The 26451-nt window shown below is 51.4% G+C and overlaps 1 protein-coding gene and 1 pseudogene across 1 annotated transcript in view; one reads left to right on the forward strand and one right to left on the reverse strand.

Annotated features, from left to right (window-relative positions):
* dhrs12 (dehydrogenase/reductase (SDR family) member 12) overlaps positions 1–26451 on the forward strand; it is a 36043-nt gene that overhangs the window by 4734 nt on the left and 4858 nt on the right. Inside the window, 5 exon segments of the mRNA XM_072515529.1 lie at positions 12142–12237; positions 15356–15380; positions 18474–18573; positions 18733–18828; positions 20869–20878. Of these exon segments, the coding sequence (XP_072371630.1) occupies positions 12142–12237; positions 15356–15380; positions 18474–18573; positions 18733–18828; positions 20869–20878 (327 nt within the window).
* Positions 15751–16116, reverse strand: LOC140428121 (ubiquitin-fold modifier 1 pseudogene; annotated as a pseudogene).

Below are 26451 nucleotides of genomic sequence, written 5' to 3' on the forward strand. Positions count from 1 at the left end.
ACTGTCTGCACTCTCCCCGCCATTGACAGCGGGAGCGCATCCCATCTCCGGAACTCGTCCCTCACTTGCTCCACCAACCGGGACAAGTTTAGCTTCTGCAACTTACCCCAGTCACGCGCTACTTGTATCCCTAAATATCTGAAGCTTTCCCTACCAGCCTGAATGGCAGTCCTCTCAGCCTACTCTCCTGACCTCTCGCCTGCACTACCCACATCTCACTCTTTGCCATGTTCAATTTATATCGTGATAACCGACCAAATTCCCTCAGGGTTTCCATGATTCCGTCCATCCCCGCCATTGGGTCTGACACGTACAACGGCAGGTCATCTGCGTATAACGAGGCATTATGTTCCACTCCCCCCCGGACCAGCCCTTTCCAGTTCCTTGAAGCTCTCTGAGCAATTGCCAGCGGCTCTATAGCCAGCGCAAATAGCAGTGGGGAGAGGGGGCATCCCTGTCTAGTCCCGCGGTGCAGTCTGAAGTAGTCAGTTTGGCAGCCCTGGTTATGGCGCCTCTGCCGCTCCCGCCGGCACGATACTCCACCAGCCCTATAGTGCTGTTCGTCCTCACACTAGCCTCTGGGGCCTGATATAGCAGCCTGACCCAGTCAATGAATCCCACCCCGAACCCAAAACGTCCCAGCACTCCCATAAATAGTTCCACTTGTCGTGTTGGGTGTTCTGCTGCACAAATGATCCAACACGGCTGTAGATGGTACAACTCTGTTTTATTGTCTAAACAAAGGTAACAACTAACTACTGGCTTGGATGCGTGCTTCACCAGCTAACCTGTGGGCCCAGCCCTATCACTATCTTGGTGAGGCACTCAGCACATGGTCTATGTCTGAGTGGCGCGCTGTGAGCTCTGTGCTCTGAGCTATCTCCTGGTAGAATGAGTGGGAACTGTGATGTTCCCTGTTTTATAGTGCGTGTGCTCTCACTGGTGATTGGCTGCGATGTTATGTGTGCGCTGGTTGGTCCAGCTGCCTGTCCATCAGTGTGTGTGTGATTGCACCATGATATGCTGATGTGGATATCATGACACCACTCAACCCAGTCGAAAGCCTTTTCGGCATCCATTGCTACCACTACCTCTGCCTCCCTGCTCTCCGGGGGCATCATAATCACATTGAGCAGCCTCCTTAGATTGGTCACAAGTTGCCTGCCCTTTACGAACCCGGTTTGGTCCTCCGCAGTCACGTCCAGTACACAGTCCTCAATTCTAGACGCCAAGATCTTGGCCAGTAACTTGGCGTCTGCGTTAATCAATGAGATTGGCCTATAGGACCCACATGCCTCCGGGTCTTTATCCTGTTTCAGTATAAGCGAGATAGTGGCCTGCGACATCGTCGGGGGTAAGACCCCTCTGTCTCTTGCCTCGTTGAACATCCTGACCAGCACCGGCCCCACTATCTCGGAGAACGTTTTGTAAATCTCCACCGGGTATCCGTCCGGCCCCGACTGCATGACCTTCAGGCCCCCCAGTACGTCTTCGGTCCTGATCGGGGCCCCCAGCCCGTCTACCAACCCCCTACCTACTCTTGGGAAGATCAGTCTGTCCAAAAAGCACCTCATCCCCTCTGGTCCCGTGGGGGGTTCCGAGGTGTACAGCTTGCTATAGAAGTCCCTAAACACCTTGTTCAGTCCTACCGGGTGCCCACCAGGTTTCCCTCCCCGTCGACTACCTTTCCTATTTCCCCAGCCGCTTTTCTCTTTCTTAGTTGTTGTGCAAGCATTCTGCTGGCCTTCTCCCCATGCCCGTGTATTGCGCCCTTTGCCCTTCTAAGCTGCTCTACGGTCTTCCCTGTAGACAACACCCCAAACTCGTTCTGCAGCCTCTGTCGTTTCCTAAGTAACTCTGGCCTCGGGGACTCTGCATAGCTCCCGTCCGTCCGTAAAATTTCCTTAACCAGTCGGTCCGTTTCTGCCCTGTCTGTCCTGTCCCTATGAGCCGGATTGAGATCAGCTCCCCTCTCACCACTGCCTTCAGCGCCTCTCAGAGCACTGCTACTGAGACTTCTCCGGTATCATTTACCTGCAGGTAATTCTGCATGCATCTCCTGAGTCTCTCACACACCGCCTCGTCCGCTAGCAATCCAACTTCCAGCCTCCATTGTGGGCACTGAAAGCTATCTTTGCAAATCAGCAGATCAACCCAGTGCGGAGCATGGTCCGAGGTGGTAATTGCCGAATATTCTGCACCCGTCATCCCTGTCAGCAAGTCCCTGCTCATGATAAAGAAATCGATTCGGGAATGCACCTTGTGGACGTGTGAATAGAACGAAAGCTCCTTCGCCGACGGCAGACTAAATCTTCATGGGTCAGCTCCCCCCATTTGCTTCATGAATCCATTCAGTTCCTTTGCCATCGCTGGCACCCTACCCGTTTTTGAACACGACCGGTCCAGGCCAGGGTCAAGAACTGTGTTGAAGTCCCCAGCCATGATCAGTTTGCGTGAGTCCAGGTCAGGGATCCCCAGCAACCTCTTAACAAAATCTACGTCATCCCAATTAAGGGCATATACGTTGACCAGGACTACTCTCATCCCCTCGAGCTTGCCCCTAACCATAATAAATCTGCCACCCCCGTCCGCAACTGTGCCCTCCACCTCAAATTGGACCCGCTTGTTGATCAAGATCGCAACCCGCCTGGTCTTAGTGTCGAGCCCCGAATGGAAGACCTGACTAATCGAGCCCTTCCTTAATCTGACCTGGTCAGCCACTTTCAGATGAGTCTCCTGTAACGTGACTACGTCCACCTTCAAAACCCGTAAATGCGCGAACCCACGCGTTCTCTTGACTGGCCCGTTTAGCCCTCTAACATTCCAGGTGATCAGCCTGGTCGGGAGGCACCCCGCCCCTCCCTTTGCCCATCAGCCATCTCCTTTCTTTGGCCAGCCCCCAAGCCATGTGTCGCGCTTCCTCTGGTCCGCCACCTGGCCGCCTCCATCCTTGTTTTTCAATAATTTTACAAAACACTCCAAAAAGGAAAATAACACAAAGAAAGAAGGGCAACATGGCAACAAAACAAAACAACTTAACCCTCTAACCGATAAACAGTTTAACAAACTAATACTCAACTCAAAACAAAATGAGGCATGCGCCCCTTAGAAAAAGGAAAATAAATCAGCCCCCCCTCCCCCCTGGGTTGCTGCTGCTGCTGACCTCCACCTCACGTTCCGCGAGAAAGTCAAGGAACAGTTGCCACCGCCTGGAGAACCCCTGCAAGGACCCTCGCAAGGCAAACTTTATCCTCTCCAGCCTGAGAAACCCCGCCATGTCACTGACCCAAGCCGCTACGCTTGGCGGCTTCGCGTCCCTCCATAATTTTTTTAAATATGTTTTTATTAAGAATTTTTCAATAGCAATATTTTCCACCTTACAAACAAACCCCCCACCCCCGTAACAAAGAAAAGAAAAAGAACTTGCGTGGCAAGACATGAACGTGGCAAGTCAATAAGATACAAAACTTTGTACATTGGATTCTTCCCGTACATGTCAGTTTCTGGATCATTCATTTGTTTTCTTGCTCAAATGCCCCCCAGAGGAACCCCCCCCCACGAACGATGTGTCCCCCCCCTCCCCCCCTGGGTTGCTTTGCTGCTGTCCGACCTTCATCTAACGCTCCGTGAGATGGTCTAGGAACGGTTGCCACCGCCTGTAGAACCCCTGCGCAGACCCTCTCAAGGCAAACTTAATCCTTTCCAACTTGATAAACCCAGCCATATCATTTATCCAGGCCTCCACGCTGGGGGGCTTCGCCTCCTTCCACATTAGCAAGATCCTTCGCCGGGCTACTAGGGACGCAAAGGCCAGAATGCCAGCCTCTTTCGCCTCCTGCACTCCCGGCTCGTCCACTACTCCAAATAGTGCTAGCCCCCAGCTTGGCTTGACCCGGACTTTCACCACCTTAGATACTGTTCGCGCCACTCCCCTCCAGAACCCCTCCAGTGCCGGGCATGACCAAAACATATGGACATGGTTCGCCGGACTTCCTGAGCACCTCCCACATCTGTCCTCCACTCCAAAGAACCTGCTCAGCCTCGCCCCCGTCATATGAGCTCTATGAACCACCTTAAATTGTATAAGGCTAAGCCTGGCACACGAGGAAGAGGAATTAACCCTACTTAGGGCGTCAGCCCATAGCCCTTCCTCAATCTCCTCCCCCAACTCCTCCTCCCATGTACCCTTCAGCTCCTCTACCAAAGCCTCCCCCTCTTCTTTCATCTCCTGGTATATCGCCGACACCTTGCCCTCCCCGACCCATACGCCTGAAATCACCCTATCTTGAATCCCCTGTGCCGGGAGTAGCGGAAATTCCTTCACCTGCCGTCTCACAAACGCCCTCACTTGCATGTACCTGAAAGCGTTTCCCGGGGGTAGCCCAAACTTCTCCTCCAGCGCCCCTAAGCTCGCAAACGTCCCGTAAATGAACAGGTCCCCCATTCTTCTAATCCCTACCCGATGCCAGCTCTGAAATCCCCCGTCCATCCTTCCTGGGACAAACCGATGGTTATCCCTGATCGAGGACCACACCGAGGCTCCGTCGCACCCCTGTGCCGTCTCCACTGCCCCCAGATCTTTAGCGTTGCCGCCACCACCGGGCTCGTGGTGTACCTTGTCGGCGAGAGCGGCAGAGGTGCCATCACCAGCGCCCCCAGGCTCGTTCCTTTGCAGGACGCCATCTCCAACCTCTTCCACGCCGCCCCCTCTCCCTCCATCACCCACTTACGGATCATTGCCACGTTGGCTGCCCAATAATAACCACCCAAATTCGGCAACGCCAACCCTCCTCTATCTCTGCTACGCTCCAAGAACCCCCTCCTTACCCGCGGGGTCTTGCTCGCCCACACAAATCCCGTAATGCTCCTGCTTACCCTCTTAAAAAAGGCCTTAGTGATCACAATTGGGAGGCATTGGAATACAAAAAGAAATCTCGGGAGGACCACCATTTTAGCCGACTGTACCCTACCCGCCAGCGAGAGTGGCAACATGTCCCACCTTTTAAAATCCTCCTCCATCTGTTCCACCAACCGCGTCAAATTAAGTTTGTGCAGTGCCCCCCAGCTCCTAGCTACCTGAATCCCCAAGTATCGAAAGCTCCTTTCCGCCCTCCTCAACGGTAGGTCGTCTATCCCTCTTCCCTGGTCCCCCGGCTGGATCACAAAGAGCTCACTCTTTCCCACATTGAGCTTATAGCCCGAAAAGTCTTCAAACTCCTGTAGGATCTGCATTACCTCAACCATCTCCTCCACTGGATCCGTCACATACAGCAACAGGTCGTCTGCGTACAGCGACACTTGATGTTCCTCTCCCCCTCGGACCACCCCCCTCCATTTCCCTGACTCCCTTAACGCCATGGCCAAAGGTTCAATTGCTAATGCGAACAGCAGAGGGGACAGGGGGCACCCCTGCCTTGTCCCTCGATACAGCCGGAAATACTCCGACCTCCGCCGGTTCGTGACCACACTCGCCACCGGGGCTTTATACAGGAGCTTAACCCAACTAATAAACCCTCCCCCGAACCCAAACCTCCTCAACACTTCCCAGAGATACTCCCACTCTACCCGATCGAAGGCCTTCTCCGCGTCCATGGCTGTCACTATCTCCGCTTCTCCCTCCACCGATGGCATCATTATCACATTGAGGAGCCTTCGCACATTAATATTTAGCTGCCTACCCTTTACGAATCCCGTCAGGTCCTCGTGAATCACCCCCGGGACACAGTCCTCAATCCTCATGGCCAACATTTTTGCCAGAAACTTAGCATCTACATTAAGGAGCGAGAAAGGTCTATATGACCCACATTGCAGTGGGTCCTTATCCCGCTTCAAGATCAAAGAGATCATCGCCTCCGACATTGTCAGGGGCACGGTCCCCCCCTCCCTTGATTCATTGAAGGTCCTTACCAGCAACGGGGCTAACAGGTCTACATTCTTCCTGTAGAACTCCACCGGGAACCCATCTGGCCCGGGGGCCTTCCCTGCCTGCATGCTCCCCAGTCCTTTAACCAGCTCCTCCACCCCAATTGGCACCCCCAAACCAGCCACCTCCTGCGCCTCCACCCTTGGGAACCTCAACTGATCCAAGAATCGCCGCATCCCCTCTTTTCCCCCTGGGGCTGGGACCTATACAGTTCCTCGTAAAAGGCCTTAAAAGCCTCATTCACTTTCCCTGCACTCCGCACCGTAGTTCCCCTGCCATCTTTGACTCCACCTATTTCCCTCGCTCCCATCCCCTTACGGAGCTGGTGTGCCAGCATCCGGCTCGCCTTCTCCCCATATTCATCTTTCGCCCCCTGTGCCTTCCTCCACTGTGCCTCTGCCTTCCCTGTGGTCAACAGGTCGAACTCCGTCTGGAGACTTCGTCTCTCCCTGAGTAGTCCCTCATCAGGAGCCTCTGCATAGCTCCCGTCCACCCTTAAAATCTCCCCCACTAACCTCTCCCTTTCCCTGCCCTCTCTCTTCACCCTGTGAGCCCTGATGGAGATGAACTCTCCCCTGACCACCGCCTTCAGCGCCTCCCATACTACTCCCACCTGCACCTCCCCGTTGTCGTTAGCCTCCAGATACCTTTCAATACACCCCCGCACCCTCCCGCACACTTCCTCGTCTGCCAGCAGTCCCACATCCAACCTCCACAACGGGCGTTAGTCCCTCTCCTCCCCCAGCTCTAGCTCCACCCAGTACGGGGCATGGTCTGAAATAGCTATGGCCGAATACTCCGTTCCCTCCACTTTCGGGATCAATGCCCTGTCCAGAACAAAAAATCTATCCGGGAGTAGGCCTTATGGACGTGGGAGAAAAAAGAAAATTCTTTGGCCAAAGGCCTGGCAAATCTCCACAGATCTACTCCCCTCATCTGATCCATAAACCCCCTAAGCACCTTGGCTGCAGCCGGCCTCTTCCCCGTCCTAGATCTGGAACGATCTAATGCTGGGTCCAGCACCGTGTTAAAATCCCCACCCATTATCAAACTCCCTACCTCCAGGTCCGGAATACGCCCCAACATCCGTTTCATGAATCCAGCATCGTCCCAGTTTGGGGCATATACATTCACCAGTACCACCTCCGTCCCCTGAAACCTACCACTCACCATCACGTATTGGCCTCCCTTGTCCGCTACGATGTTCTTGGCCTCAAACGACACCCCCTTTCCCACCAGTATTGCCACCCCTCTATTCTTCGCACCCAGCCCCGAATGGAACACCTGTCCCACCCATCCCTTCCTTAACCTGACCTGATCTGCCACCTTCAGATGTGTCTCCTGAAGCATGACCACGTCTGCCTTCAGTCCCTTTAGGTGCGCGAACACTCGGGCCCTCTTAACCGGCCCATTTCCCGCCTTCCCGTTGATCTCCCCGTGTGGGAGTCTCTCCTCCTTACCTTCCTCCATCCCCCCCACCCCCCCTTTAGGCGCGGGAAAAAGCCCGCGCTTTCCTGAACCAGCCCCGCCCCCTATGGCGCAGCTCCTGTTGCGGCCATTATCCCAGTTCCCTCATCCCCGAGTCTCACCTCCCTCCAGCACCGACGCCCACATTCCCCATCATCATCATCTTGTCTACAGAAAAGAAAAAAGGAAATTTTAGGAATTTTAACCAGAACTCTACCCACATCCCCATCCATCATCCCACCCATGAAATATTCTTTACCCATATTTACAACCCCATATACAACCACATCCCCTCAGTTCGAGTCCAGTTTTTCCGTCTGAATAAAGGTCCAAGCCTCTTCTGGCGTTTCAAAATAATGGTGTCGGTCCTGATAAGTGACCCACAGTCGCGCAGGCTGCAACATGCCGAACCTGACTCTTTTTTTATGCAGCACCGCCTTGGCCCGGTTGAAGCCAGCTCTCCTCTTTGCCACCTCCGCGCTCCAATCCTGGTAGACTCGGATCACCGCGTTCTCCAATCTACTGCTCCGCACCTTCTTGGCCCATCTCAGCACACTTTCTTTGTCTGAAAAGCAATGGAACCTCGCCACTATCGCCCTTGGCGGCTCATCTGCCTTGGGTCTCCTCGCCAGGACCCGGTGAGCCCCTTCCAGCTCCAGGGGGGTCGGAGAGGCCTCCGCACCCATCAGCGAATGGAGCATCGTACTCACATACGCCCCGGCATCAGCTCCCTCCACTCCTTCAGGAAGACCCAGAATCCGGAGGTTCTTCCTCCTCGACCTGTTCTCCAGGACCTCAATTCTCTCGGCCCACCTCCTGTGCACCGCCTCGTGCGCCTCCATTTTTACCGCCAGGCCCAGGATCTCGTCCTCGTTGGTATTCACTTTATCATTCACCTCACGAAGCTCCACCGCCTGGGTCTTCTGGGTCTCCTTCAGCCCCTCGATCGCCAACAGCATTGGCGCCAGCACCTCCTTTTTCAACTCCTCCACACATTGCTTGAGGAACTCCTGCTGGTCTGGCCCCCACGCTGCTCGCTCTCCGCCCTCTGCCATCTTGCCTTTTCCCCCTCGTTTTGGTCTCTGCTCCAGGGCCTCTTTCCTCGTCGTTCCACCGCTGATCTCTGCCATATATTGTGAGGGGGGACCTCACTGCACCTTCCCACACGGGATTAATTCGAAAAAAGCTCCGTTGGGGCTCCTCTGGAGAGCCCGAAAGTCCGTTGTCACGTGAGTTGCCGAGACGTGCGGCTTAGCTCCGCATCGCCACAACCGGAAGTCCGCGTCCCTCCATAATTAACAAGAGCCTCCTCCGGGCTACCAAGGAGGCAAAAGCCAGAACTCCAGCCTCTTTCGACTCCTGCACGCCTGGATCGTCTGATACCCCAAATATTGCTATCCCCAGCTCGGTCTTACCCGAGTATTCAAGACCTTGGACATAGCCTTTGCAAAGCCCTTCCAAAACTCCGGCAGCGCCGAGCACGCCCAGAACATATGGGCATTGTTTGCTGGGCTCCCCGAACACCTCACACACCTGTCATCCACCCAAAAAAACTTACTCATCCTCACCCCTGTCATATGCGCTCTGTGCACCACTTTAAACTGGATCAGGCTGAGCCTGGCGCAAGATGAGGAGGAATTGACCCTGCCCAGGGCGTCAGCCCACAGGCCCTCATCCAGCTCGTCACCCAGCTCCTCCTCCCACTTGCCATTCAGCTCCTCCACCAAGGCTTCCTCCGCCGCCTGCAGCTCCTGGTATATCGCCGAGACCTTACCCTCTCTGGCCCACACAGTCTCTTAACCCTCGGGGTCTTATTTGCCCACACAAATCCCATAATGCTCTTGCTCACCCGCTTGAAAAAGGCCTTAGGGATGAGAATGGGCAGGCACTGAAACACGAGCAAGAACCTAGGTAGGACAGTCATCTTAACAGACTGCACCCTGCCCGCCAGGGAGAATGGCAGCAAGTCCCACCTCTGGAGGTCCTCCTCCATCTGGTCCACCAACCGCGCCAGATTGAGCTTATGCAAGACCCCCCCAACTCTTGGCCACCTGGATACCATAATACCGAAAACTCATCTCCACCATCTTGAGCGGCAACTCCTCCAGCCTCTTTTCCTGGCCCCTCGCATGCACCACAAAGGGCTCGCTGTTCCCAACATTGAGCTTGTATCCCGAGAAGTGTCCAAACTCCCTAAGGGTCTGCATGACCTCACCCATCCCCTCCACCGGATCCACGATATACAAAAGCAGGTCATCAGCGTATAGTGAGACACGGTGTGCCTCCCCCCCTCCCCCCCCCCCTGACCAACCCTTCCAGTTTCTGGACTCCTTCAGCGCCATGGCCAGCGGCTCAATCGGCAGGGCAAATAGCAGGGGGGACAGGGGGCACCCCTGCCTCGTTCCACGGTACAATCTGAAGTACTCTGACCTCCGCCGGTTCGTCGATACACTCGCCACTGGGGCCTGGTCCAACAATTTAACCCACCCTATGAACACCTCCTCGAACCCAAACCTGCCCAGCACCTCCCACAGGTACTCCCACTCCACCCGGTCAAAGGCCTTCTCCACGTCCATTGCCGCTACCACTTCCGCCTTCCCCCCCCTCCTAGGGCATCATGATCACATTCAGGAGCCTCCACACATTTACATTCAGCTGCCTGCCCTTCACAAGCCCCGTCTGATCCTCATGTATCACTCCCGGGACACAATCCTCAATCCTAGAGGCCAGGACCTTCACCAACAACTTGGCATCCACATTGAGGAGCGAAATCGGCCTATACGAGCCACACTGCAGCGGGTCCTTATCCAGCTTGAGGAAAAGCGAGATCAGAACCTGCGACATCGTCGGGGGAAGAATTCCTTTCTCTTTTGCCTCGTTAAAGGTTCTCACCAGCAACGGGCCTAACAGTTCCGAGAACTTCCTGTAGAACTCAACCAGGAACCCATCCGGTCCCGGGGCCTTGCCCGCCTGCATGCTCCCCAACCCCTGAACCAGCTCCTCCATCCCGACCGGGGCCCCCAACCCTTCGACCTGCCCCTCTTCCACCCTCGGAAACCTCAATTGGTCCAGGAACTGCCGCATCCCCTCCCACCCCTCCGGGGGTTCTGACTTGTACAAGTTCCCATAGAAGTCCCTAAAGACCTCATTTATTTTGGCTGGGCTCCGCACCGTGTTCCCCCCCGTCCCTGATTCCCCCAATTTCCCTAGCCGCCTCCTACCTTCGTAGCTGATGCGCCAGCATCCGACTCACCTTCTCCCCATACTCGTACGCTGCACCCTGTACCTTCCTCCACTGGGCCTCAGCTTTCCCCGTAGTCAGCTAGACAAACTCCGCCTGGAGGCACCGGCGCTCCTTCAGCAGCCCCTCCTCGGGGGATTCCGCATATCTCCTATCCACCCTCAGTATCTCCCCCACCAATCTCTCCCTCTCCGTCCTCTCCCTCTTTTCTCTGTGAGCCCTGATTGAGATTAGCTCCCCCCTGACCACTGCCTTCAGCGCCTCCCAGACCACACTCACCGGTGCCTCCCCATTATCATTGACCTCCCTGTACCTTTGAATGCACTCACCCACAGACCTCCTCACCCGCCAGCAGTCCCACATCCATGCGCCACAGCGGGCGCTGGCCCCTCTCTTCCCCCAACTCCAGCTCCACCCAGTGCGGGGCGTGATCCGAAATCGCAATGGCCGATTACTCCGCCCCCTCCAGGTTCGATTCCGGTTTGGGTCACTGTCTGTGCAGTCTGCATGTTCTCCCCGTGTGTGCGTGGGTTTCCTCCGGGTGCTCCGGTTCCTCCCACAGTCTAAAGATGTGCAGGTTGGGTGAATTGGATATTCTGAATTCTCCCTGTGTACCTGAACAGGCGCCGGAATGTGACGACTAGGGGCTTTTCACAGTGACTTCATTGCAGTGTTAATGTAAGCCTACTTGTGACAAAGATGATTAAATTAAACATTTAATGGCAAAATCTTATTTCCAACAGCTATTGGACCGCTGAAGAAGAGCTTGACCAATGAAGAGCTTGACCAATGAAGTATACTTTAAGGCATATCTTTAAAGAGGAAAGAGAGACTGAGAGGTTTAAGGACGGAATTCCTGAGCTTGGGGCCTCAGCAGATAAATGCAGGGATAAAAAGTAAGGGTGTGCAAGAGACCAGAATGGGAGGAGCACAGAAATCCTGCAGGCTGGAGGGGGATCACTGAGATATGGAGAGGAACAAGTCCACGGAGGGATTTGAAAACCAGGATAATGTTTCAAGTTGAGACCAGACCTAATGTAGGTCAGTGAGCATTGAAAGGGATAATGTGGTGCTCAAGATTTCATATCTAACATTAGATTTCTTTATTTAACAGCAAAAGGTACCTGAGCTGTTCTACAAAACATGTTCCTTGTGCAGAGATGGTGGGTTGGGCTGGGGTGGGGGGAGTTGGATATCTGTAAAGAACATGCTTTTCCATCCCAAAGGCTAAAAATCTGGTGACGGGCAACACGGTTAGCACTGCTGCCTCACGGTGCCGAGGTCCCAGGTTCGATCCCGGCACATTCTCCCTGTGTCTGCGTGGGTCTCACCCCCACAACCCAAAGATGTGCAAGGTAGGCCATATTAAATTACCCCTTAATTGGAAAAAATGAATTGGGTACTCTAAATTTTTTTTTTTTAAATCTGGTGACAAGAAAGTTGGGCTTGAGAGCTATTTGCTTTGAATTAACAAATTGACGGCTTTATCCTTTTTTATTAAAAACAAAAGGAAGTTTACATCCATATTCTTGACATATCAAGGCCCAAGATGATCTGGAAATTTGCGGATAAATTCCAGCAAGCAAATGACAAACTCAATGTTATGGTAAGTTGTTTTTTTAACAATTCACTTGAATAACATACATTTTTGTTGTCCTTCCAAAGTAAATAAAATCATAAAGCATTCCTCACAGGAAAAAACAGAGTGAACAGTGATGGAACAGTTCGGAGATTTCAATGAGTGGCTAAGAGATTTTTAATCTGGTGTTGTAAGACTTCTTACTGAGAATTTTAAAGGTGGGGAATGAGAAGTTCAACGCAAAAGAATACAGTGATTCTCCACTTAACGCCAACTCTCCTAATGCCATTTCACTTTTAACATCCTTATTAGTGTCAATATATCCATTTAACGTTGCCAGTATCACTGTAACCATAAACTTTGTCTTCTGTGGTTTGCCTGCTGACACAAACTTTCCTGCAGTGCTTCCGCCCTCAGTAACTTTTCCTCCCTCTCCCGGCCTTGCTGACTCTAGGCCTCAGTTCTTAGCTTGGTCCTTAGGGTCTGCCCTTTAGCAACTATCAGCTGCCAGCTCCGCTGTTGGCTTTCATTCATATCTCATTCTGGACTCGCACTGAAAGCCCTGGGCAGAGGTTGGTTAGTGCTGCTGGCTCAGTTGCTAATTGGACTGACCAACCTCGGCCACTAGATGGAGCCTGGTCAGTCTAACAGTACCACGTACTGAAGTGAGTACTGCATTTATATTTTAAAACAATTCGATTGTATATTGTGGTTCTTTTATATTTAGTGATGCATTTTATTTTACAGGATTTCAGCTAGGAGTTACAACTATATGGTACAGTATCTCAACTGGCACATTGTTTATTCTGGGTGAGAAATAGCCAAAGGAACCTTTTTTAAAATAAATTTTGAATACCCAATTTTCTTTTTCCAATTATGGGCAATTTAGTATGGTCAATCCACCTATCCTGCACATTTTTGGGTTGTGGGGGTATATCCAAAGGAACCTAACTCCAGCTTTAACGTTGATTCCTATGGGAACCCATGGTTCTCAAAATCATTTCCCTTATCGTCACGGTTTTCAAGATCGCAGCCACGACCTCCAGTGAGGATTTGCTGTGTCGGTTAGGCAGGTGGAGAACAGGCATTTGATTTCCTGTCGTCCATTTTGATTATTGTCCAAGACCAATTTCCACCCTGTTGACTTGTCTGAACTGCCATTTCCTTGCTACATTGGTGGAAAATACTGAAATTGAGCATCTTATTAACACACACCGTTGGTTCTTGTTGTTGAGCAAGGTCTTATTTTCTGTCTTGTGAGTCTCTGAATAAAATGTTGATATAATAACCACCCTGTTGGAGCTGCGTGGGGAAAGGGACATTTACAAATTAAGTGGGTAGAGAAAACTACAACTGCTGTTGGGATTCAGTGTGCGGAAAATTAAAAGTCATCCACTTTGGAGTGTTTGCTATGTAGTGAGAAGCTGGGAGATGTGAAGGAGCAGTGAGATTTAGGAGTTCATGCATGAAAATAATACAAAAAAAAATGAAAGACTGATGAAATGTGATTGTCTCCAGGGGGTTGGAATATAATGGGGTGGAAGTTATGTTAAAGCTGTAGAGAGCAGTTGTTCGACCCCATCTGGATTAGTGCATTCAGTTTGGACACCACACCTCAGGAACGGTAAATGGTCCTTGGAGAGGGACACAGCGTAAATTCACCAAAATGATACCACGGCAAAAAGGGCTACATTGATGACAGGTTAGGTTGACTAGACTTGTATCCAAGGCGGACAAATGGAGTTAAGGTGCAGACCAGCCATGATTTAATTTAAAGGTGGAACATGCTTGAGGGGCTGAATGGCTTACGCCTGTTCTTATCTCTATCTTTTCCCAACAAGTACAAGGAGCTTTGTGTGAGAATCGAAATTTGCAATCATAGGTTCAATATTCAAATCAAAAAGTTTTAAAAAAAAACTCAATTGATCATAGGTTGCTCAAACACAATGGGCGGAATTCTCCGACCGCCCGCCGGGTCGGAGAATCCACGGGGGGGGGGGGTGACATGAATCCCGGCCCGCCGCTCCGACGCCGGCTGCCGTATTCTCCGGTGGCGGTTTTCACGCCGTGCCGGTCGGGGGCCGTTGGCAGCGGCTTCCCCGGCAATTCTTCGGGCCCCGATGGACCGAGCGGCCTTCGGTTTCTGGCCAGTCCCGTCGGCATGGATTGGACATGGTCCCACAGGGCGGGACCTGGCAGGTAAGTTGGTTGGTGTGGTCCTCGGGGGGGGGGGCCTAATGAGTCTTATGGCCCTTTCCCTGTTGTAAATATCTATGACCATGGTCACAGTCCGTACAGAAAACTAACTTTTTAATCTGTGAGTTCCAGTGTTAATCATTTTGAAAATGTTTCAATATCACGACGGGAAATGAATGCTATCCACTGCGCCACGTGCCGCCCTCAGATCCTTAATTTTATTAATCCCATTCTCATCCCATCTCTGAAACCTTGGACAGCATGTGGCGTAGTGGTTAGCACTGGGACTGCGGCGCTGAGGACCCAGGTTTGAATCCCAGCCCTAGGTCACTGTCCGTGTGGAGTTTGCACATTCTCCCATGTCTGCTTGGGTTTCACCCCCACAACCCAAAGATGTGCAAGTTAGGTGGACTGGCCATGCTAAATTGCCCCTTAATTTTAAAAAAAAATTGGGTAATTTTTAAATCTCTGAAACCTCACATCTGTCCTCCCCAGCTCGAACCCATGATTCCCCCTAATTGGAATCCCCCCTGACCTGGCCCCCAGCTTAAAATGTTTCCTAAACTGCCGCTAGATCTTCACCACCGGACTCCCTGAATACTTACCCGGTGCCATCGGGAGCAGCACCGTTGCCAGCACTCGCAACCCCAACCCCGTACACGAGCCCTCCTCCATCTTACCCCATCGGGACCCGCCCCGTGACTTCTCCACATTCGTCGCCCAGTAATAGTCCAGTTAGTTTGGTTCTTGAAACTTCATTCCACCACAGTTTGGGGCAGCGACTTCCACAGATTCACCACCCTCTGCGAGAAGTAGTGTCTCCTGACCTCCGTTCTAAATCTACCGCCCCTCAATTTTTATTTGTGACCTCTCATTCTAGATTGCCCCACAAGGGGGGACATTTACTTTATCTTTTTTTTTTGCAGCTCATTATTTTGTTTTATTTCAGAATTCATATCAACTCAATACAGATGGTACAAGGTTGCAATGTGTTGAAATCTATGCATTAAGAACTTAATGCCAAGCATTTTACAAAGGCTTTGTATAATACTTTGTGATAATTCCCTTGTGTAGGTATAATGCTATACACATTGAAAAGTCTACACTCTTAAGATCTTAGCACTCCCCACTTAAGGATTATATTTCTTGTCAGCTTGGTCCTTTTTAAAAATTGCATTATAGAACACATTTGAGAGAGTACTGCCGATTATTTATAATAAATGCATCTTTCAGAGTTTCTCTGCTTAAAACGACCGACCGTTTCAGTACCCTTGGGAGAGTCCGACTCGAGTTCTGTTTTCAAAGAAATGCATGTTAAAAGTGACAAGGACACATGGGAGTAAAGATTTCCAAAAATAAATATTGTTTTCTTCTGCAGGAAAAGTGATCTGGGCGGCAAATGGTTAATGATGTCCAACTCGGTCCCTGGGAATAAGTCTCAGTTCTGATCCATGCTTTAGGAAAATATTTCCCGTAGTTTGGGCCGGGTTGATCCCTATTCCATCGTTTGTTATGAGAGCACTGCTTGCTGCAGGCACTTTAAACTCTTTGGCTGCAAATTTCAAAACTGCCGTGAAAGGCGTGACCTCCGGTACACTCAATACTTTGTAAGGCAACTTTGGATCCGACGTCAGCGTGATTTTAAATGTGACTTTTGACATTATCCCTCTCGAGCCGCTCCTGGGGGGAATAGCGCCGCCTGACCCGGAAGTCAACATTTACTTTATCAATCCCTCTTAGTATTTTAGACACCTTGATCAGATCCCCTCTCATTTTTCTCAACTCCAGCGAGTATAAGCTGTTCAATCTCTCCTCGTACATCAACCCTTTCATCCCCAGAATCAATTTGGTGAACCTCCTCTGGACTGCCTTGACTGACACCACATCCTTCCTCAAATAAGGAGACCAATACTCCAGATGTGGTCTCATAACATCCTATACAATTGCAACAACACTTCTCTACTTTTATACTCCAGTCCTTTTGCAATAAATGCTAACATTCCATTTGCCTTTTTAATTACATGCTGTACCTGAATTCTCACTTTCTGAGATTCATGAACAAAGACACCCTGATTCCTCTGCCCAGACGCATTTTGAATCCGCTTTCCATTTAGTTTTTTAAAATAAATTTACCAAGTACCCAATTCATTTTTTTCCAATTAAGGGGCAATTTAGCATGACCAATCCACCTACTCTGCACATCTTTGGGTTGTGGGAGTGAGACCCACACAGACACGGGAAGAATGTGCAAATTCCACGGGGACAGTGACCCGGAGCTGAGATCGAACTTGTGTTCTCGGTTCCGTGAAGCAGCTGTGCTAACCACTGCGCTATCGTGCCACCCTGAATTCCCCCATTATTGAAAGTCTTTTCTCACCCTTGGATCTAAATTCTGACCAGTTAAAAAGTCTCTTCCTGGCACTGAATTCATCCATAGTAAATAGAAGCAGGAGGGGGCCATTCGGCTCTCCGAGTCTGCTCCGCCATTCATTATGATCATGGCTGATCATCAAGTTCAATACCCTGATCCTGCCTTCCCCCCCATGTCCCTTGATCCCTTTAGCCCCAAGAGCTAGGTATTACAGGTTTGGGCCTCAACTACTTTCTGTGGTAGTGAATTCCACAGGTTCACTACATTTTGGGTGAAGAAATTTCTCCTCACCTCAGTCTTAAAAAGTTTACCCCTTATCTTCAAACTATGACCCCTAGTTCTGGACTCCCCCACCATCGGGAAAGTTCTTTTTGAATCTACCCTGTCTGATCCTGTTACAATTTTGTAAGTTTCTATGAGATCCCCTCTCACTCTTCTAAACTCTAATGAATATAATCCTAACTGACTTAGTCTCTTCACATATGACAGACCCGCCATCCCAGGAATCAGCCTGGTAAACATTCGCTGAACTCCCTCCATAGCAAGAACATTGTTCCTCAGATAAGGACATCAAAACTGCACACTATACTCCAGGTGTGGTCTCACCAATGCCCATACAATTGCAGTAAAACATTCCTATTCCTATACTCAATTCCTCTCGCTATGAAGGCCAACGTACCATTTGCCTTCTTTACTGCCTGTTGTGCCTGCGTGCTTACTTTCAGTGACCGAAGCACAAGGACACCAAGGTCTCGCTGAGTATCCACCTCTCTCAATTTACACCCATTCAAATAATAATCTGCCTTCGTATTTTTGCTACCCAAGCGGATAACCTTACATTTATCCACATTATACTCTTCACAGTTTACAATACTTCCAAGTGTTGTGTCATCCATAAACTTTGAAATTGTCCCCTGCACACCAAGATCTAGATTATTATTATATATCAGGAAAAGCAAGAGTCCCAATAGCGACCCCTGGGGAACACCTCTACAAACTTCCCCCAGCCCCCAAAATATCCATTACTATTGTTCTCTCCTTCCTATCATTCAGTCAATTTCATATCCATACGGCAACTGTCCCTTTTATTCCATGAGCTATAACTTTTTTCACAAGTCCGTTGTATGGCACTGTATCAAAGAAGTCCGTGTACACCACATCAACAGCATTAATCTCATTGACCCTTTCTGTTACCTCCTCCTGTAACAATATAAAGGTCTCATTTTAAGTGGTTACAGAAGTTTCTGTTGATGTCAACATATAAACTGTTACAAGAAGTGGTATTTCAGGAAGTGGAGGGGATGCAGGATTTGTAATGTATACAGCAACTGAAACCCAAGCACGAATTCTGCTGAGATAGTTTTGACCTTGCAAGTTCACTTGTGATCTTCCTTTTAAAAAAAATAAATGTAGAGTAGCTAATTCTTTTTTTCCAATTAAGGGGCAATTTGACGTGGCCAATCCACCTACCCTGCAGATCTTTGGGTTGTGGGGGTGAGACCCGCGCAGACATGGGGAGAATGTGCAAACTCCACACGGACAGTGACCCGGAGCCGAGATCGAACCCGGGTCCTCAGCGCCGTGAGGCAGCAGTGCTAACCACTGTGCCACAGTGCTGACTCCCTCGTGATCTTTCTAAGATCCAGGAACATGCATTAAATAATGACTATACTAACTTCTGGATGAATTACGTTAGCAAACGGTTATCCAATGAGTTTCTTCTCCTTTTCCTCAGGTAGGTACATTCTCACTACAGTATTGGTACCTCTACTGGAAAAATCTGAAGATGCCAGAGTAGTGAGCTCAGTCGCTTTTGTTTCCATAGTACATTTATAAGCTGCAGTACAGTTTCTTCAATGGACTTTTGACTTGTATTATATCCTCCTTCCCCCTCCAAATATAGTTATTTCTTCATTATTGGCACCTGTTTGATCAAATACTTCACTTATTTGCTGGATCACAGTATCGTCAGGAGGAATGTTGGTCCAAAAACTAAATGTGGATGATTTGCAGTTTGAGAAAGCGAGGTTTGATGGCACCATGTGTTATACGTTTTAGTTGCTGTGATATGAAGAGTCTAAAGTTCTTGTTACTTTTCACCAAACACCATTTATTTCACTTCCACAGCCTCTGCACAAAACTCTTAACAACACACCACCTGACAGAGGCCACCTGAAACCCCTTTACATATCAGTGTCAATTAATGGATACTTAACATAAATGAGACAACTAATTGCAATGTCTCTTAACCCATTACTTAACACCATGGCCTATGCACAGAACAAGGTTTGTCCTCCAAAACGTGAGTTGTATGTATAGGTAACAGAGTGAGTGCAGGCCTGGGAGCACTTGCTATACAGAGGGAGTCAGGAGTTTTGGTGCAGAATGGCAGGGAGGGCAGTTCAAGATGGAGGTCCTCTCCTTCTGTCTTTACTTGAACTCCAGGTTGCAGCTCTTCCATGCTTCCCGTTTAGAAAGTCTGCATGCCCTCAGTTGGATGATGATGAGCATGTCCTTTGTCCATTAATTGGTCAATTAATGGGAAAAATCACTTCAAAGAGCATGAGAACAGATTAGTGGATAATCTGAAAGGGAACCCAAAAGTCTTTTCTAAATACAAGTAGTAAAGGTGTCATCAGAAGCATGGGACCAATTAGAAGCCATTAGCCTGTGGGGCTGTCTCAGTAAAGGTGGAGGGAATAACAATATTGATACGGGTACAATACTTAAATAAGATACAATTAAAAGATTCCTCCTCCCCAAAATAGAAAAGTCACCCTCTCCAAAGGAGACCTATTTTACGTTACTGAAGAAAGTCAGATTGGGAATTGCAGAGGTTTTGGCCACAACCTTCCAATTCTCCTTGGATACAGGGATGGTGCCCGAGTATTATATCCCTTTTTTTAAAAAAGTGGAAGGGGATAAACCTGGCAAGTCTCGGCCAGTCAGCCTAATTTCAATGCTGACACCATAATCAGGCCAAAATTAATTGGCTTTTTGTTCATCATGGGTGATAATGAAAGTTAGCGTGGACTTGTTAAAGACAAATTGTAGTTTTTCTTAAGAAATGGAGAGGGTTAAGAGGGTTAATGGTATATGGACATATAAAAAGTTTTTTTCCCTCACAAAGTACTACATAATAGATTTGTTAGCAAAATGAAAGCCCATGGTATTAAATGGACAGTGGCTCTGTGGAGACAAAATAGCTGAGGGGCAGAAACCTCTTCATCACCGGAGTGACGTGGACATTGCTCAGGGATCGGTATTGGGAACACAGCTTTGTTTTTGTATCTATTAATGAATTGGACTTGAATATCAACTCGACAATTACAAAGTTTGCAAAGGATACAAAACTTAGAAATCCAGTAAACAATTGGGAGCTCAGTTCGAGACTTCAGGAGGATTAATGATAAGACACAGACCATGGGCACACACTATGCAGAGGAAAGTTAACATAGAATGTGAAGTGATACATTTTGGTAGGAAGAAAAAGGAGAGCTTGTTTGGTTTTTAAAAATCTAAATTTAGAATACCCACTTCTAATTTTTTTCCAATTAAGGGGCAATTTAGTGTGGCTAATCCACCTACCCTGCATATTATTTTGGGTTGTGGGAGTGAGACCCACAAAAACACGGGGAGAATGTGCAAACTCCACATGGCAGTGGTGCTAACCACTGTGCTACCGTGCTGCCCTAGAAATATGAGAGCTAATTAGGACCAAATGGTAAAAAGGAGCTCAGGAACAGAGATCTTGGCTGTATACATAGGACATGTAGGAAGTGACTTGTTGGAAATGCTGTTTAAAAGGCAGATGGGATCCTTGGCTTTATTAGTAGAGAGAGTACAAAAGCAAGGAGGTTATGTTTTTTTAAAAATTGTTTTTATTAAAGCTTTTTTCAACCAGAATTTTTACAGAACAGAAAAATGAACGAAAAATATTTAACAAAACTAGGTGGCTGTTATCATTATACAAAACACAAATATACATTAAATAGACAATTCCCCCCACCTGAGCACCCATCGCCCACCGACCCCCCCCCCGACCCCCCCAGTTGCTGCTGCTGCTGACATTTTACCGCTCCCCTAGAAAGTCAAGGAAAGGTTGCCACCGCCTGGAGAACCCCAGCAAGGACCCTCTCAAGGCGAACTTTATTCTCTCCAGGCTGAGGAACCCCGCCATATCGCTAACCCAGGTCTCCACACCCGGGGGTTTCGAGTCCCTCCACATTAACTAGATCCGTCTCTGGGCTACCAGGGAGGCAAAGGCCAACACCTCAGCCTCTTTCGTTTCCTGCACTCCCGGATCCTCCGACACCCCAAAGATCGCTATTGTTGGACTGGGCTTCACCCGCGTGTCCAAAGCCCTGGACATAGCCCTCGCAAAGCCCTGCCAGAATTCTTTAAGCGCCGGGCATGCCCAAAACATATGGACATGGTTCGTCGGACTCCCTGCACATCCCACGCACCTGTCCTTCACCCCAAAGTACTTGCTCATTCTCGCCGTCGTCATGTGAGCCCGGTGTACCACCTTAAACTGAATTAAACTGAGCCTCGCACATGATGCGGACAAATTTACCCTGCCCAGGGCATCAACCCACAGGCCGTCATCTAGCACCTTGCCCAGCTCCTCCTCCCACTTGCCCTTCAGCTCCTCCACAGAGGCTTCCTCCACCTCCTGCAGCTCCTGGTATATGTCCGACACCTTCCCCTCTCCTACCCAGATGCCAGACACCATCCTGTCCTGTATCCTTCGAGGGGGTAGCAGCGGAAATGTCCCCACCTGTTTTTTGAGAAAGTCCCGGACCTGGAGGTATCTGAAAGCATTGCCCGATGGCAGGTCGAACCTCTCCTCCAGCGCCTTCAAGCTAGGGAAAGTCCCCTCTATAAACAGGTCTCCCATCCTTCTAATGCCTGCCCTATACCAGCTTTGGAACCCCCCGTCTATCTTGCCTGGAGCAAATCTATGGTTGTTCCATATCAGGGTCCAAACTGAGGCCCCCTCCTCCTTCCTGTGCCTTCTCCACTGACCCCAGATCCTCAGTGCCGCCGTCACCACCGGGCTTGTGATGTATCGTGCCGGCGAGAACGGCAGCGGTGCCGTTACTAGTGCCCCTAGGCACTAGCCGCCCCCACGCCGACCCCTCCTCCATTACCCATTTCCTAATCATGGCCACATTAGCCGCCAATAGTAGCTACAGAAGTTCGGCAGTGCCAACTCTCCACCCCCCCCCCCCCCGGCTCCAAGAACAGTCTTTTGACTCGTGGGGGTCTTGTTTGCCCACACAAATCCCGTGATAATCCTGTTCACCCGCATGAAGAGGGATTTGGGGATGAAAATAGGGAGGCACTGAAAAACGAACAGGAATCTGGGAAGAATCATCATCTTCACAGTCTGCACTCTTCCCACCAGGGAAAGCGGGAGCATGTCCCACCTTTTAAAGTCTCTCTCTATCTGCTCTACAAGCCGAGATAAATTGAGCCTGTATGGGGCATCCCAGTTCCTAGCCACCTGTATACCTAAGTAACAAAAGCTCCTCTCCACCATCCTGAGCGGGAGCTCTCCCAATCTCTCCTCCTGACCCCTAGCGTGGATTACAAACAGCTCACTTTTCCCCACATTCAACTTGTACCCCGCAAAGCTCCCAAAGTCCCCCAGGATCCGCATAACCTCCCCCATCCCCTCGAGCGGGTCCGAAATATACAACAGCAGGTCATATGCGTAGAGGGAAATCTGGTGCGCCCCCCCCCCCCCCCCCGCCCCCGACCCCCCGCCCCCCCGGACCAGCCCCCTCCAGTTCCTTGAAGTCCTCGGCGCTATGGCCAATGGCTCAATTGCCAGGGCAAATAGTAACGGGGACAAGGGGCTCACCTGCCTCGTCCCTCGGTGCAGCCTGAAATACTCCGACCTCAGTCGGTTCGTGGACACACTTGCTAGGGGGGCCTGATACAGTAGCTTGACCCACCCTATGAATCCCTCCCAGAATCTAAACCTACCTAACACTTCCCACAAGTACTCCCACTCCACCCTGTCAAAGGCCTTCTCTGCATCCATTGCAGCCACTACGTCTGCGTCACCTCCCTCCGAGGGCATCATAATAATATTCAGGAGCCTCCTCACGTTTGTGTTCAATTGCCTGTCCTTGACGAAACCCGTCTGGTCCTCCTTGATCACTCCCGGGACGCAGTCCTCTATTCTGGTAGCCAGAATTATTGCCAGCAGTTTGGCGTCCACATTCAGGAGCGATATCGGCCTGTAGGACCCACATTGAAGCGGATCCTTCTCCCTCTTCAAAATGAGCGAGATCAATGCCTGCGACATCGTCGGGGGGGGGTTCCTCTCTTCTTTGCCTCGTTAAAGGTTCTTAGCAGGAGTGGGCTCAGTAGCTCCGAGAACCTATTGTACAATACTACAGGGAAGCCGTCTGGACCCGGGGCCTTGCCTGACTGCATACTTGCTAATCCCTTAACTACCTCCTCCAATATGGATGGGGAACGGAAGAGGAGGGTGTGCCACACAATGGGAGGATTCGAAGGAGAGGCGGGAGTGGCCGGGGTCAGCAGGAGTCAGCTGACTTGCGGAAGTGCAATGGGGGGAGTGAATCAGCTAGGATGGGTCCTAGCCCGGGGGGGGGGATCGAGTTGCTGCTGCTAAGGTCAAGGAGGAGCCGGGGCGAGTGGGGGGGGGGGGGGGGGTCGAGACGGGGGTATGCCGCTGTGGGGATCGGGCCGGGTGTGGGGTGCGGGCGGTGGCTGGCCGAGGAGGGGTCATGGCTAGTCAGCGGGGGAGGGGGGCGGGTAGCCCCCTGATCCGGCTGATAACCTGGAATGTAATGGGACTGAATGGGCCGGTTAAGCGGGCCCGCGTGTTCGCGCACCTGAAGGGGCTCAAGGCGGATGTAGTTATGCTCCAGGAGACACACCTGAAGGTGGCAGACCAGGTAAGATTGAGGAAAGGGTGGGTAGGTCAGGTGTTTCACTCAGGGCTGGATGCCAAAAATTGAGGGGCGGCGATCTTGGTGGGAAAGGTGTCATTCGAGGCGTCGAGCATTGTGGCAGATAATGGCGGTAGGTACATAATGGTAAGTTGTAAGTTGCAGGGAGTGAGGGTGGTACTGGTCAATGTGTACGCCCCGAATTGGGACGATGCGGGTTTTATGCGGCGTATGTTGGGTCGGATCCCAGACTTGGAAGTGGGGGGCCTGAAAATGGGGGGAGACTTTAACACGGTGCTGGATCCGGCATTGGATCGCTCCAGGTCTAGGACGGGTAGGAAGCCGGCGGCGGCTGGAGTGCTGAAGGGGTTTATGGACCAGATGGAAGGGTGGACCCTTGGAGATTTGCAAGGCCGGGGGCTAAGGAATTTTCATTCTTCTCACATGTCCATAAGGCTTATTCCCGAATCAACTTTTTTATTTTGAGCAGGGCGCTGATAGCGAGAGTAGAGGATACTGAGTATTCGGCAATAGCCATTTCGGACCACGCCCCGCATTGGGTGGACTTGGAGATGGGGGAGGAGAGGGACCAGCGCCCGCTGTGGCGCTTGGAGGTGGGGCTGTTGGCGGACGAGGAGGTGAGCGAGCGGGTCCGAGGAAGTATAGAGAGGTACTTGGAGACCAATGACAACGGGGAGGTCCGAGTGGGGATGGCATGGGAGGCACTGAAGGCGGTGGTGAGGGGAGAGCTGATCTCCATTAGGGCCCACAAGGAGCGGAGGGAGCGGGGGGAGAGGGAGAGGCTGGTGGGGGAGATGGTGAGGGTAGACAGGAGGTATGCTGAGGAGCCTGAGGAAAGATTGTTGAGGAAGAGGCGTAGCCTCCAGGCCAAATTCGACCTGGTGACCACCAGGAAGGCGGAGATGCAGTGGAGGAAGGCCCAGGGGGCGATCTCCGAGTATGGTGAAAAGGCAAGCCGGATGCTGGCGCATCAACTTCGGAAGCGGGACGCAGTTAGGGAGATCGGGGGAGTTAAGGACAGGGGAGGGAGTGTGGTGCGGAGTGGGGTTGGCATCAATGGGGTCTTCAGGGACTTTTACGAGGAATTGTACCGATCCGAGCCCCCACGGGAGGAGGGAGGGATGGGCCGTTTCCTGGACCAATTAAGGTTTCCAAAGGCTGAAGAGGGACTGGTGGTGGGATTGGGGGCCCCAATTGGGCTGGAGGAGCCGATGGCGAGTGTGGCCACAAACAGGAGGAGATCCGAGTACTTTCGGTTGCACCGAGGGACGAGGCAGGGGTGGCCCCTGTCCCCCCTGCTCTTCGCACTGGCGATTGAACCCCTGGCTATGGCACTGAGGGAGTCAAGGAACTGGAGGGAGTTGGTGCGGGGTGGGGAGGAGCATAGGGTGTCGCTTTCTGCAGACGACCTGCTGCTGTATGTGGCGGTCCCGGTGGGAGGAATGCCGGAGGTAATGAGGATTCTTAGGGAATTCGGGGACTTTTTGTGGTACAAGCTCAATATGGGGAAGAGCGAGCTGGTCGTAGTTCATCCAGGGGACCAGGAGAGGGGGATTGGCGAGCTCCCACTAAAAAGGGCGGAGAGGAGCTTCAGGTATTTGGGGGTCCAGGTGGCCAGGAGCTGGGGGGCCCTGCGTAGGCTTAACTTTACAAGACAAATGGAGGAGGAGTTCAAGAGGTGGGACGCGTTGCCGCTGTCCTTGGCGGGTAGGGTGCAGTCAATCAAAATGACGGTGCTCCTGAGGTTTTTGTTCCTGTTCCAGTGCCTCCCCGTGTTTATCCCGAAGGCTTTTTCAGGCGGGTTAACAGGAGTGTAATGGGGTTTGTGTGGGCGCGAGGGACTCCGAGTGTGAGAAGGGTGTTCCTGGAGCGGAGTAGAGATAAGGGGGGACTGGCGCTGCCCAACCTCTGTGGGTACTAATGGGCCGCCAATACGACGATGGTGCGCAAGTGGGTGATGGAGGGGGAGGAGGCTGCATGGAAGAGGCTGGAGACGGCGTTTGTGGGTACGAGTCTGGGGGCGCTGGCAACGGCGCCGCTGCCGCTCCCTCCAAGGAGGTTTACCACGAGCCCGGTGGTGGTGGCTGCCCTCAAAATTTGGGGGGCAGTGGAGGCGGCACAGGGGGGAATTTGGGGCCTCAGCGTGGACCCCAATACGGGGGACCCACCGGTTTGCCCCAGGGAGAACAGGTGGAGGGTTTACGGGGTGGCACAGGGCAGGGATATGAAAGTTGGGGGACCTGTTTGTGGATGGGAGGTTCGCGAGCTTGAGTGAGCTGGAGGAGAAGTACGGGCTCCCCCCCGGGGAACACCTTCAGGTACTACAGGTAAGGGCGTTTGCCAGACGGCAGGTGGTGGAATTCCCGCGGCTACTGCCACACACAGTACAGGACAGGGTGTTCTCGGGGGGGGGGGGGGGGGGGGGGGGGAGATCTCGGAAACTTACCAGGTGATGCAGGAGGAGGAGGCCTCGGTGGTGGAGGTAAAAGGTAAGTGGGAGGAGGAGTTCGGAGAGGAGATTGAGGAAGGGATGTGGGCAGATGCCCTAGTGAGGGTGAACTCTTCCTCTTCATGCGCGAGGCTCAGCCTCATACAGTTTAAGGTGCTGCACAGGGCACACATGACCGGGACAAGGATGAGCCGGTTTTTTGGGGGTGAGGACAGGTGTGTTAGGTGCTCAGGGAGCCCAGCAAACCACACCCATATGTTCTGGGCATGCCC

This window comes from Scyliorhinus torazame, chromosome 8 (assembly GCF_047496885.1).
Source record: "Scyliorhinus torazame isolate Kashiwa2021f chromosome 8, sScyTor2.1, whole genome shotgun sequence".
Taxonomy (NCBI): Eukaryota; Metazoa; Chordata; class Chondrichthyes; order Carcharhiniformes; family Scyliorhinidae; genus Scyliorhinus; species Scyliorhinus torazame.